The 13,740-nt window shown below is 44.5% G+C and overlaps 4 protein-coding genes across 4 annotated transcripts; 2 read left to right on the top strand and 2 right to left on the bottom strand.

Annotated features, from left to right (window-relative positions):
• Window positions 1-830: 830 nt before the first annotated feature.
• On the top strand, window positions 831-1,830 carry EDB82DRAFT_473477 (uncharacterized protein; the record flags this gene model as incomplete). Its single annotated transcript, XM_065607997.1, has 2 exons — window positions 831-1,452; window positions 1,511-1,830. 2 exons carry the CDS (start codon window positions 831-833, stop codon window positions 1,828-1,830), a joined length of 942 nt encoding a protein of 313 aa, XP_065464406.1.
• Window positions 1,831-2,904: 1,074 nt separating this feature from the next.
• Window positions 2,905-4,271, top strand: EDB82DRAFT_443067 (uncharacterized protein). Its single transcript, XM_025732772.2, has 2 exons — window positions 2,905-4,170; window positions 4,220-4,271. The coding sequence occupies exons 1-2, from the start codon at window positions 2,911-2,913 to the stop codon at window positions 4,250-4,252; spliced, it is 1,293 nt and encodes a 430-aa protein (XP_025583745.1). The 5' UTR covers window positions 2,905-2,910; the 3' UTR covers window positions 4,253-4,271.
• Window positions 4,272-4,737: 466 nt separating this feature from the next.
• On the bottom strand, window positions 4,738-6,669 carry EDB82DRAFT_553428 (uncharacterized protein; the record flags this gene model as incomplete). The annotated part of the gene is made up of 10 exons (XM_065609610.1): window positions 4,738-4,757; window positions 4,810-5,053; window positions 5,101-5,195; window positions 5,245-5,680; window positions 5,722-5,786; window positions 5,841-5,970; window positions 6,037-6,150; window positions 6,199-6,347; window positions 6,401-6,432; window positions 6,494-6,669. The coding sequence occupies 10 exons, from the start codon at window positions 6,667-6,669 to the stop codon at window positions 4,738-4,740; spliced, it is 1,461 nt and encodes a 486-aa protein (XP_065464405.1).
• An 875-nt stretch (window positions 6,670-7,544) lies between these two features.
• On the bottom strand, window positions 7,545-8,489 carry EDB82DRAFT_473474 (uncharacterized protein; the record flags this gene model as incomplete). The annotated part of the gene is made up of 3 exons (XM_065607996.1): window positions 7,545-7,979; window positions 8,035-8,259; window positions 8,463-8,489. 3 exons carry the CDS (start codon window positions 8,487-8,489, stop codon window positions 7,545-7,547), a joined length of 687 nt encoding a protein of 228 aa, XP_065464404.1.
• Window positions 8,490-13,740: the final 5,251 nt, after the last annotated feature.

Genomic DNA, 13,740 nt, shown 5'->3' with positions numbered 1-13,740 from the left:
CAGTTCCCCAAGCTGTTTATAGAGATGTAACCGGGTAACAACTGGTAGATTTTGAAGTGATTTTATGGCAATATGTAAAATAAAAGATGGTTGCGATACGCCTAACTACTCATATCAGCTGGGTAGATAGCTCATCTCGCGTTATGCCAGTCAAGGCCTCCTATTCGACGGTTTCAATTCGAAGTCTATAGCAGCGACTGGTCTATTGAATCGTAAATATTAGTCTCGTCCGTGTCCATACGGGGATTGGTCCAAGTAAGTCGAGAACCGGAAGTTCGGCTAGCTGATCCTCAGCCGCAGAACCAGCCTCAGACAGAGTCATTGGGTGGCCGAACAATATTGCATAAATGTATTACTTAAAGTCAAGTTGAGTTTGGTCTTTTCTTTATATTTGCGATGAAATATTTACACTGCTATTTTATTTTGATATTTGAAATAAATATTAACTTGATCTAAAATTTACTATTATAATATACAGTCTGCTAAAGTCCAGGTAGTTTTGTCCACTGTTATTGCTAATGATATTATGGAAATATCTACCTCCTCCGTTATTTGACGGCGCATGAGGTTATTGCGCATAAACCCCTCCAGTACCAACTCAACATCCAGCCTATGAGATTCGGTATATTTCAAGTATGCATATAAATAAAACTCTAGACCTTGCGGCCTGGACTGGGTGACATGCAGCTCGAAAATGGAAGGGCTGGACCATACTCGTGGTGGTTCAACTTGACCACTGCCGACGACACCCTTGGGTCTCAGCCCTATGTCATCACGGCGCGTCCTGTTAACGATGCGTTCTTTCTTGGCACCACTTCTTCAACCTCCAAATGGCCAAGTCACACTCTGAGACGGTTAGATATTTCAGCCTTCACTGCCCCGGTAATTCGACGTTCTATATATGCGAAGGCAGCGATAACGAATTCATCGGATGTCGCACACATGATCCTTGTCGTGATGGCGGAGGTCAGTGTCTTAACAATGGCCTACGTGCGGCCAACTTCGCCGTCGATAAATACGATGAATTGAGAAAGCAGAGCTGCGATGATACCAGAGGTTCGAAAGTCTGGTGGACCTGCGCAGGCACCGATCCGCCCTTCATGGGATGTTGCGATATCAGCCCTTGTAGTGACGGTTGCCCAAGCGAGAGCCTCCTACCAGCTGTTCTGTCGAAAAACAAAGAAGATCGACAAGCGTTTCTGGACCCTGTGAGCTTTTTTTCCAGTCAATCCGCGAGTCCAGCAACCGGTGGCAGTAGTGCTGGTTTAAGCACTGGAGCAATAGTTGGGATCGCTATCGGGTTTGCTGCTGTGGGAATAATGCTCATAGCCTTCTTGACCTGCATGATCTGGAGGTGTCGACGAAAACGAAGAAGACCTGTTGAGATAGTCCGATCTGGAGAATTGCAGAGAGCTTCCGAGACAGGTCGGTCGCCCATGACCTACGACAGTCGTAAGTCTTTCTCTAACATCTGTTGTGTAAATAGACGGGTTTCTCACATATCACGTAGATTATTTCCCTTCCACAAGCACCGTAACCCCTTACTATCTTAGCGGCTTGTCTGTGGATCACAATAAGCACTCTCCGCCGCTACCAATATCTTCCCAAACATTTAAGTCTTACAACATGAACTATACCTTTGATCGGGGCTATGAACAGTCCTACTCACCTGTTCATATAATGACGTTGCATGAAATGGATGGGGTAGAACGTACTCCCCAAGACCGTGACACGAATCCTTTGGAGGAGTACCATGAGGGGCAAGAACAGAGCCCTGTCCTGGGTCATATACCACCTCGGATACATAATCTACCAGAGACCAGATTTTAATGGATTGAGAGAGAGAGGAGTTACGACCTAGCATATATAACACTGCCAGTATTTTAATAACAATTTAAAAATTCTAATTATTATCGGATCATAATACTACTATTAGTTGATGTGTACTTGCCTTCCCATGGAGCTAAAAAATCATCACATGCATCGGAGACGGGAAATATTTATGCGCTATATTGACTTGCCTATAGATATTCACGAGAACAGCGAAGAACGCTATGGACGACCTGGTCGTAAATACCAGGTTTGTAAGGAGTTAATATACGGAAGGAATCTGAACCTTATTAATAAAAAGATTTAAAATTAAGATATAATACCGTAATATTCCATCAAATTGGTCGAGGGGAGTAAGCAGGCTACGGTACATCACTGGGACTTGCCGTATTAATCACTTCTATATATTATCTAGTTTGAATAATAAAGAAAGAGATACTGTTATTAATTTGTTCAATTCTTAAGTTGCCTTACCTATACCCCGCTGTAGTTGCCTTCTTTATCTAACTTTTCTCAACCAATTTAACGGAATATTACATATACCCGAGCAGTCTAGACCCCAAAAGTTTCACCTTACAAGATACTATAAGGTATTGAAAATGGCTGTATAGCAACTAGCTTAGTAGACACTTCCCTACTATATCACAGCCTGAGTTATGGATGCAACATGTGAGGGAGTTCGTCAATCTCTCAGAGTCGAAGGATTTTGGGGCTGTTTCGCGTGGTAGGAAATCCGACCTTTTCCATAAACCCTAGCTGTGAATAACACACATGTCACATTTCTATCGCCTCCCATTTGTGCAACAATGCGGCATGAACATTATGCTTATGGTCTGCTCAGATCTTACTGTGACGGATATCTCGGATAGATACTTTCGGAGCTGCTGACCTCTAGTGCTTACTCATGTTCCTACAGTCCTCAACGTAGCTTATCCTATGTTACCACTATTCTTACATGACGTAGGCACTGATATCAGCGAGCCACTACCTACATAAGATGCAATAAGACGATCACATAAAATTTATTCACAATTATCTTCTTTACTTCTTTTTTTGGACCACGGAACATTGACCTCAGCTATGGATATCGAAAAACAGCGCATTGTCATCGCAGGTGGTGGACTAGGAGGTTTAGCCGCAGCCTGTCGTCTAGCACGCGATGGACACCAAGTCGATCTATATGAGAGATCAAAATCACTCTCAACAGCAAGCGGTGCCATTTTTGTGAGATCCAACGGCGTAAGATGCTTTCACCGTTGGCAGATGCGACAGGCCTTGGAAGCTGTCACCGCCCCGATCAAAGAACACGAAACGCGCAATGGAGTCACTAATGAGCTCCTGCATCGACTCAATCCACAAATTTACTCATCATTCCCAGAGTGGTCCACGGATCGGCAAGCGTTGCAGACTGTTTTATATGACGAGGCACTGAAGGCTGGAGCTAGAGTACACTTCGGAAATGACATTGTCATGGTTAGAGAAGATGACAACTGTGCCTATGCAATTTGCAAAGATGGGACTGAGATAATCTCAGACTTGATCTTGGCAGCAGATGGAATTTCTTCGCGTTTGCGCTCTCAGATACTAGCTCATGTTGATCCGGCTCGTCTCACTATCATTCGAGCGCCGTCTACTCATTACCCAACTGAACTGTCTACCGAGATGATGGTCAGTAATGACAAGACGAAGTCGATTTGTCAGCAACCAGAATCAGAGAATGGCATTATGTGGGCCGGTCATGGTGGCTATGCCATTGGCAAGTATAATCATCACCGTGGTCTCTTCAACATCATGTTCTCAATTCAACACGGCCCTGCAGACAGCGAGTCCAGCGAACAGAAGCTCTTTGACGCCACCAATGATAACCAAGTTGTCAGAGATTTCTTCGCCTCATTCAATCCCATAGTCGTCGCTATGGCGGGTATGATAGAGCACTGCTCACGTTGGCGACTGGCTAGACTGGAACCTCTGGATACGTGGTCCAGTCCCAAACACAGGCTTGTCCTTTTGGGAGATTCTGCACACGCAATGTTGCCTAATTTGGCTGAAGGTTTTAGCTCTATTGTTGAAGATATCGATGCGTTGTCTATACTACTTTTGGAAGGCAAGCAAGACATGGCAGGTACTATCAATTTGTGGGAGAAGATTCGTATTCCTAGGGTAACAAGACTTCAGAATGGCTCGACATGGAACTACCAGTTGTACAACTCTGGCAACCCACCGGGATCCGAGTTGACAAAGGAGCAGAGAAATCTGCCAATGGGTGATGGCGATGGTAATGCGCCGTTTAACACTTCGCCTTTTGACAAATGGATGTTCGACTATAACACAGCTCAGGAGGTAAGTGCAAAGTCTTCTGATAGTTTAATTATGTTCTAATAGTTACTAGGTTAATCTTGCTATAAGGGCCCTCTCTAACTAGGTGGCGTAGAGAATTCTAGTAAGGAAGTTAGAATATAACTATATACATTAAAAAATCTGAAGAGTTACTGTTGCATTCCTGTATTAATCCAACAATATCTATAGAACCTGGACTTTATTTGTTAAAATAATCGAGATTAAGAGCACCAGGTGAACGATACTGTCGAGACTCAATCTTGGGGTTATGTGAAATAGCAGTAAAGTTATAGGAATTTCCTGGGATGTCTTGGTAATCCTACTGCTAAGCAGACTCTGACATTTTGTTAGTCAAAGACCTTTCAATCGAAGCCAGACCAATAGGACCCCATAGTTTCTCAACAACCAGGGTTTCTGCTGGCCCAAGCTTACTACTACACTGTAATTCTCTTTAATTCCACGACTCCTACCACAGAAGAGAGCAAGACATCAATTTACAGATAGTACTTTACTCAATACCATGTATTATCAATAGACTAGAGAGGATGATATTGTCACTACTAATGTGTCCTAGTCACCATCTTCCCATCCTTTTAATTATTCATACAATAAGTCTCGTGATTTGGACCTTTTCTCCTTCACCCTTTTCTCCACCACCCTTTCCCTCGAGGTCTTCCCGGCGCGATGCTTTTGTCGATGCGAATTTCCAACCAGAAACACGTCGCTCGAATAATTCATCCAACTCACGATACGTTCGACTGTTGGTTTCGGGGAACATCAGAAAGCAGGGGATCAAATAGACCAATGTGATGCCCCCAAAGAAGAGGCCAATCTTTTGGCCCCACCCAGCATTTTGATTCGACAGCATTAGAGGAACGGTATAATTCTGGACGCGGTCACAAAGCACGGAGAAAGAAGATCGTGTCTACGTACGAATAAGATACCTGTGGCGTATGGAATAGTTACTGCAATCAATGTCGTCGTAGTACGCAGGCTTGGACTCGAGATCTCGACCAAGCTGATCCAACCTTCCAATAGTTAGTTATACACCGATGCAAAGATCGAATGACGACATACCAATAGGAGTGAGTGTGTTTGCATATACAACCACCCAAATAGAACACAAGGCGACCAAAACTATTCCTGAAGCACTTGTCTGCTTCATGAAACCCAACCCGCCAACAACGAAGCAGATGGCCGCCATTGCTGCACCACCACCCATGACGAGCGTCCGTCGGCCAATCTTGTCAATAGTGTAGAATGAAATAATCATACCTACTACGAGAACCATCTGCTTGGCCATATTACCCAAGAATGGATCGCTGACTCCAGCCAGTTGGAAGAAGTATGTAGTGTAGCCAAACATCAGTGGAACTCCAACGATGTTTTGGAACGTGAAAGGAAGAGTTGAAATGACTGCTCTCTTCATGTTGATCTTGCTGGTGAAGAGAGCTTTCCAGTCTGAGTTTTCGTTGCCAGATTTGGCGGTTGCTGAGGACTCGTCCATCTCATACTGGATAAAGAGTGCTCGCGATCGATATCGTAGCCTTCGACATTACCGACAAGTCGCTTCAGGGCGTTTTTTCCTTCGTCGTGTCTCCCTTTAGATTCATACCAAGCTGAATCCTCTATATTAGATATTTGTATCGAGGAAACCAACGATAGTAACTTACAGGGTGTTTCGGGAAGATAAAGCATAGGGAAAAGCCAAAGACCAGTGAAGACAAACTCTAAGTAGAAGATATGACGGAAGGCGGTAGGATTCCTTTCCCCGAGGACCTTTAAAGCAATGACAAGGAAGACCTAACCCAATGCAAAAGCAAGGGAGAAACTGCCCAAAAGAGCACCACGGAACTAAGGAAGAGCAACCTCTGAGATGTAGACCATAACTGATGTTCCCATCAAACCGCCTGCACAGCCAGCCACGAGTCTAGCAATGAGAAGCGTCCACCAGTTGGGTGCAATAACCTGGATGATGATAGACTGATTTCTGTTAGAGCCCTGCTAGTATAATTGAGGATAAAACCACACCAGAGTCAAAAAGAACGTCACTCCCCACATATTGAATTTTCGACCGAATTTATCTGCAGTGACTGGAGCAATAGTCTGAATCAAAATGCTGGTTACAAAGTAGCAGGCCGCCCAGAGTGAGATATGTTGCGTGTTCAGAGCTGGCTTGCCTGTTTGAGGGTCGTGGCAAAGTACTCAATGAAGCCTTCGTTGACAATGATACTTCCGATGACTGAGTTGGCATATCCAGCATACCTGTTGGTAAGTGAATCAGTACTCCCCACGTCTCAGTTGGTGGTTCGGAGCTGGCACATACATTCCCGCCAAGGAGACACCCAGTCCGGTAACGTAGAGTCGCCAGAACTTCCTGACGGACTGAGCACGCGTCAAGCCTACAAATGCAGAGGTTGGTGCTACATCACCAGCTCCCTTCTTCTCATCATGTTCATGCTTAGCCTGCACGACATGAGCATTTTCGAAGCTTTTCGCCATTGCTGATTATTCTGTCTTGCTGGTTTCTTTAAGGCAGAGATAAACAGGAATCCACTGTCCTGAGATGCAGCTAATGATCTGCAGAGGCACTCTTATTTATATTTACTAATAATCTAGATATTATCGGAGAGAATTTCGACCAACGTGATGCCGTACACATGATTCGCATCGACAATACGGCTGCTGAAAGCCCGTTGTACCCCAGATCACCAAAAATTGTTAGCGAGAAACCAAGGATGTGGTGTGCTGCTAGTTTTGCAATGCGGGAATTGTAGGTCCAACCCCAGAGTAGAGTGGTAGTACGGAATTGTAAGGAGACATGCGTTGTATCAGGCCATATGTGGCAGGTTTTTCGACAGTCGTATAGCCCGGCACTTTCATCGGCCGATGGTTCCCCCTGCCGGCGAGATGAAAACATGGCCTTACCATGATTGGCAGCATTCCCAAGGAACGCCTTGGATTTTGACATTGGCTAGTCCTCGTTGACGGCTAACGGGCAAACATCGGGAAAAGCATGGAACATTAATGGTCTAGACTAAGGCTCAGTAAGGAAATATGATGATTGACGAGGTTTAAACAATGTCATGAGGTCTGTAGCGAATGGTCTGGATGTTCCACGTTTGGTCGCCACCGGCACCTGTCCGCAGAATGTTGATTGAATGTTTGTGATGCAGTAGAGAAGGTGTTTTACCGTTGTGCCTTCTGAAAAATCCTATCCCATGAAAATTATACCAATATCGACGAACATGTCATCATGCTTGAAGAATTAGCATGGGAAATTTTGAACCCCATTCAGATATGATAGCATAATGGCGGTTTAACAGAATGATAAATTTAATAGTTCTATTTACATAAATACGTATGTTAAAAGATGCTTAATTTCTAGCTCTCATCTCAGTCCACCTCTTCTTCAACACCTGCACAACACTCTTAGGTCTCCGATCCCACGTAAATGCTCCTTGCTTGTTGCCATCAACCCTGAAGATGAAGCTAGACGGGGTCTGAAAATCTGCAAAATTCCAAACTTGCTCTCCAACTACACTCTCCACCCTATCAAACACTGGATGGGACATTTCCAGGACTCGACTCTGATATTCCTCACTCCAGGGGATATCTCTAACTGTATGCAGCCCAGCCATAGTATCAGCACCATACTCCGCGTGAGCGTTGCATGTCTCGTCATTTATTGTCTCTGGTGAGAAGGTTGGTATCGGCTTATGACCAAAGAGCCCAGCAACAATGGTGAGGTTGAGGCCGACTGCAGCAGTCTCATTAGTAATGACAATTCCATCTTTTTCAATAGAGGCGACCTAATCATTGGCGTTAACAACTGTCTCTCCATGACATAAGTTGGGAAGTGCTGACCAGGTTAGAGTTGACGACATCCTTAAGTTCCGATGAGGTTATCTTGGCGACATAGCCTTTGAACCCATCGAGGTCGATAGTTTCAATAACGCCCTCTTTTCCATTACTTTTGGCCTTTTTATTAATGGTTTCTTCGTGCTTCTTCCTACCCCCAGGGGTTGCACTGGACTTGTACGTGATGATGTAGCTGTTTGGGATAACAGCTTCGTCTTTGACTCCAATATTCTAGATAATCGCCTTGCTAAAGGCCAAACCGACGATCCCAGTAAAAGCGAAAAGAGTGTTGATAAGCTTCATTACAGTTGTGGTTTGCAAGAATGAGAAAAAGAGGCGCTTGTCAATATAAGAGCCAGATATTCTATTTTAGAATGCTTTATCATTGAAAGAGTCCAGGTCCCAAGAGGGGGTAAATAGACGTCTTATTGTACCGTTCTCAATTCCTCATTCTTTATCATTCTGAACTTTCTCCTTGGTATGCCTAATGTTCATTTATAGTATTAGCGCCGACCGGTACGGACTTCCGCGGATGACGGCGCAATCTAGAATCAGAGCCACTTGCTTTAAATATACTTTAATTTCCAGTCTTAATAGCTAAAAACAAGGATCTACGACTATAGCCTTGACCAGGCGCTTAATAGTTAAAAATACCTGGTTAGTCTATAAGCCACAGAGAGTATAGTGTTTTGCCACTTGTGTTCTACTTACCTTAAGGTTATAATCTCTGTAAGCTTAAGGTTCTGTGATGATGGAATATGGAGTGGCCAGTGGCGAAGATTGCCATCTAAAAACCATGAATATGTATGATACAATCCCTAAAAGTCTAGCTTGCGGGTACCTGATATGCATGAGGAATTGGCTTAATATCCCTCTGTCACGAAGGTCTTACCTTTCGGCCTGCAAATTTGCTGTCATTAGATGTCTAGATAGGAAGGGGACAGAAGTAGCTAAAACATGCTTATTATATATATAATCCAACTAGTATCAGTATATATCTTCAAGCTGGCATTGCACTCTTATTGTTAGCCTGCTCTGAGTCTGGCTTGGTTAAATATAGGCTAGATAGATTTCCAGGGGTTGACTAATATAGTAAATATGGTTGAAATTCAAATTGGTCGTTAAAGTTCTATCGTTAATAGCTGGACACGGGAAGCCACTACCGTCTGGTTGCTGAGAACAGGTATAGCTTAAATTCCGGTTTATTCTAGCCAGCCTATAAGATTACCATATAACCGAGAATCTTAAGCTTAGATCATGTTTGAGTGCTTTAGAACTAAGTCACATGGTCTAGACTATCTAGATGGGTACAGTAAAGGTCTAATTTAGCGTTTTCACGCTGACACAGGCCAAATTCAGCCCTAGACTAAACCCGGCTTGAAATCCAGACCAGTGACGAGATATACGTATTCGGTCATGATTTACAATCCAACCCCTAAATGACCGTCCAGATCACATGCCAATTGTTCAGGGGATGAATTGTACACATTTGTCGCAACTTTGGCTTTTTCATGTTGTGCAGACATAAGTCTTTAACCTGCACGAGGGCTAGTGTGGCAGGGTGAGGAATCTATCTACTAACGTAGATGAAATACAGATGTAGATAGATGTAGATCTACATCTATCTATCCTCCAGGGGTCATGTGGGTTATCTATCTATCTATCTTACTATCGGATATGCAGGCGAAATGTAGATAGACGCCTAGATGAAGACGGAAAGTAGAGGGACTTTTTTTTCTTTTAGTGTGCAATTCCCTTTTAAAGCAAGGTACCGGCTGTAACGGTTACACCTAACCGTTAGGCCACAGGGCAAAAGATCGGGCTATAATCACTATGTGAGCAATTACAGAGGTGCTTAAAGCTGCCTATAGAGCCTTATAGCGCTATTACGGTAACCAATCGTAACACAAGACTCGAATGCGGAATGTTACATTTTGTGTAGAGCCTTGATATGAAGCAACCAACCGTCCATGGATAGGCTCTCAAGTCCTGCCACCAGACTGACTATTGAATCAATGGAGATCTACATACCGAATTTGTAGGCTAGGATAATGTCTGTGATCTACTTCCTGTTTCTCCTCGATAGGGTCTGCGTTATCCGTATACGGCACTCGCAAGTCACTATGATACGACTGATCGAGTAAAATATAAATTAAATCTTGAGTTTAACTGGATAATCCTGGTGGACATGATCTGGTTGCCGTTTGAGGATGAATTCCCCATACTGATGGGGAGAACCCCTGCATAGCCAAGCCCTCGGTTACCACTAGCATCGATCAACCAACAGCTACCAAGACGGCAACACAGCCTTGCAGGGACCCTTGGCTCTACCTGAGTTCTTTGTCTACAAGAACCCGCTCGAGTCCTTGTCAAGCGGTCCAAAACCATCTTCTTCAACACACCTCCAATATGCAAACTTAGACCATGCGTTTTTCTCCACTCTACCACGCCTCAATGGCCTGTTGGTTCCTTCCTTTATCGAAAGGTGCAGCCAGGGAGCAGACCATGAACAACAGCGCCTTGGCAATTGACTTGGTTTTCCCTCGTAATCAGACGTACAATCCATCGCCAATATTCCCCATCATCTTCTTATACGGCGACCCCGGAATAATACCAATCTTTGAACCTGTCCTGATATAGGAGGTCTGGGCTTACAGCAACGATAGCAACCCTATCCACAGTCGGCTAAGGAAAACTTCGTTAGTCAATGATTCTAGTAGCAATACCTATATCGAGTTCAACAATCACGAGTATCCCTTCAACACCAAGGGCACCTGGAGCGTAAGCCTAATCGTTCATTGGGCATACTGCTATGTCCAACCAGCTAGCGGGGCGCTGGATGAAAGCGTAACGACCAAAAGAGACAACACCTTTGTCACCGAAGTCGTTTTTACCACAAAGGGCCCTTTGAAACAAGTTAGCGTTGGCGCCGCGACCAGCAACAAAACTTGCCCGTCTCCTGCCGGCCTCACTATCAACGCTGCAAACATAACGGAAGTAATAACTGAAAATGGTTTCGAGAGTCATACCTGCGCTTTAGTTGATCTTCCACTCGAGTCAGATGGCTACGGCTTTGGCAGTCTCCCAGTCGACCAAGACCGCTGCGCTATTACTCTGGAGCCTGCAGCCGCGTCAAGCATTAATGCCATTCTGACTTCTTCGTACTGCGGCCAGTACGGAGATGATCCCAAGAGAGTGGATTGTGATTCTTGGAGGGATAGTCCTGATAGTACGGGGCTCCGACTTGTTGCAGGAGGAGTAACTTGCTCGGCATTTGTGTTGGGGGTTATCACTTATATTCACACTCTCATGTAGTATCTTAATATCTCAGGAGACATTCTATTTGTCCACTTATCGCCATTCTTACTTCAACTATCTATATGACTGGAACTAAAAGACATTTCTTGACTTACGTGTAATCAAAACCTATATTTCGTAATATCTTGCTCGCTTCAATCTACGAACAGGATCTTGTCATAGCTCTCCGTAAAGATTCGCCTGCAATCATTATGTTGGCCCATTGCTGATTTACAAGCCGCACCCAAGCAGGCATGGTCTTTCTAAATAAGTGACCTCGTGTGCAGGCTCATTTCCCTCTTGATGATCTGATGGTAGTTCTCACATTGCCAAGTCCTTGAAGCCACGACACTGAACCAACACGTCTGCAGCAATCGACCAACGCCAAGCTCTCCCCACCGAAATATCCCAGGTTTAAGGGTCCTTCTCTTTATCACATGGCATAGATTTGCCCTCACTGGGGATCATACCCCACTCAGAGACCCCGAGCCCCTAGTGTTACTGACAATTGGTTCCGGGAACTCTATTCCTAATCTTCAGACCAACAGCCAAGAGATGGCATGTCTATAATATCAGAACTTTCAGTACCAGTGTCCTGATTCGCACGCCTTTCAAATACCTTGTATGGTAAATATTAAAAACGATACATCTAATCTCTCATCTTAATCCACTGCTGCGAAATTCTTTTGTAAAGATACCTGTAACGTTGCGGAACAGCTGAATAGGACCGGATCAGTCATCCGGATTTCCAGACGCGAAAAGGAGGTTTGTAAGAGTCAGAGCAGGCATATCATTGTTCTATTGATTATAGTATAAGGTTTGGCCTGTGGCCCCATTGCCTTGACTACGGTAAACTACTCTGCATATCAGTATCAGTACATTACATTCGTTAATTTACTCGTATCTTTGTGTTGTAACCGCTCATTTTACCATCATTTGTTATCAATCACTCTCTTTTGAAAGTTATCTATTCTGTTTGTTCTTTTACACAACTATTACACTATCTATTTTGTATCGCCTATTTTGATTCCAGCAATGCTGATCACATCATGTGGATCAACAACCATCAGGGTTGCTGCTGTCCTAATGGCTGTCACCCCAACTGCTTCCCAATCTGGTAGCAGAGTCGGGGCTAGTCCCTATCTTCTTTAACCCGATGTTTGCCCAGAACGATGCAGCATCTCTGGCCCTAATCCAGGTAACTGGTCTGTCTATCCGGAGATGAAGTACCTCACGCAGTGCAAGGAGACCATGTTCTATACATTCTCAGTACATGACCAGGTCGACGATGCTTCAACTACCCATCGCATCCATGCCTGCACGTCTTTTGGCCCAGACTTCTCTCAAATTGCAAACTCAACAGACATGGAAGTGCTTTCTTCCACCGTCGAGGCCAATTATGAGATCGGTTAGTGGGATGAGGGTTTCGGTTTGGCCGACACAGGAATCCGTTCTCTGAGTCAATAAGCTCGCCGTTATCTTATACATGGACATGGTTCCAAAGACAGACTCACTATCCTCTTTGCAAAGTCTAGTCAAGCCACTATTGGTCTTTATATTGGTCAAGTCATTAGCTCTTCCGCTTTGAAGATATTTAAAGACAATATTGTTAATCTGAAAGTCACATCGCCTTCATTGGCTATGCAGTTCTGCTCGCCGGACCTAGGCAGCGCACATTCCTTTGGCTTAGTTACGGCAAGCAACAGGACGTTTAAGTCCAATCAGAGGGCTTTTTAATTCTGGGCGAATAGAACCTGCTTATCCTTCTCGTAATCTATCAACATAACGGGGCAAATCTCATACATAATAACAGTGGACGTTTTGGCCGATATCAGTAACCCCACCAAGACATCCAGATCTACGACAGCGGAGGCTAAACATAGAAGACGCCATCAGCATCTTCACGCTCGTGCCGTGTGCAAAACCGAACAGGTTGATTCCGGTGACAGTTGTGCGAAGCTGGCGACTAAGTGTTGAGAGATTATGAAGTGACTGATAACAAGGAGGCACGAAGTGCTTTGATCGACGTCGACGTCACTCATCCGGACATTGTTCGTCTTCCCGTGTGTAGCCCTGAAAAGGCCTATCAGGCATGGGACACTGGCAAGCCGGGCACTATCCCCTTCTATCCGTGCGAGCCACCCGCGGGCAGAAAAACATGTGGTGATTCGAGCTTCGAGAATGAGACGAGCGACAAGTCTCCATTAATCAAGGACTGTTTGGACATCATCAAAAACATTGAGTGGGATGCAACGACTGACTACACTACATTAGCACTACATTAGTTGGTGTACTGAGGCAAAGACAGATTGTCAACTCTGGTTCATATGCCCTTGGAGTGGAGGCTACGAAGGCTGATAGAAATGCCGACTTTGTCGTTGGTGGTCAGGATGTCATCAACATCATCAACACCGC

Source organism: Fusarium venenatum (genome assembly GCF_020744135.1).
Source record: "Fusarium venenatum strain MPI-CAGE-CH-0201 chromosome Unknown EDB82scaffold_2, whole genome shotgun sequence".
Classification (NCBI taxonomy): Eukaryota; Fungi; Ascomycota; class Sordariomycetes; order Hypocreales; family Nectriaceae; genus Fusarium; species Fusarium venenatum.
The sequence above is the reverse complement of the archived record's forward strand: the minus strand, read 5'-3'. Positions and strand labels throughout refer to the sequence as shown.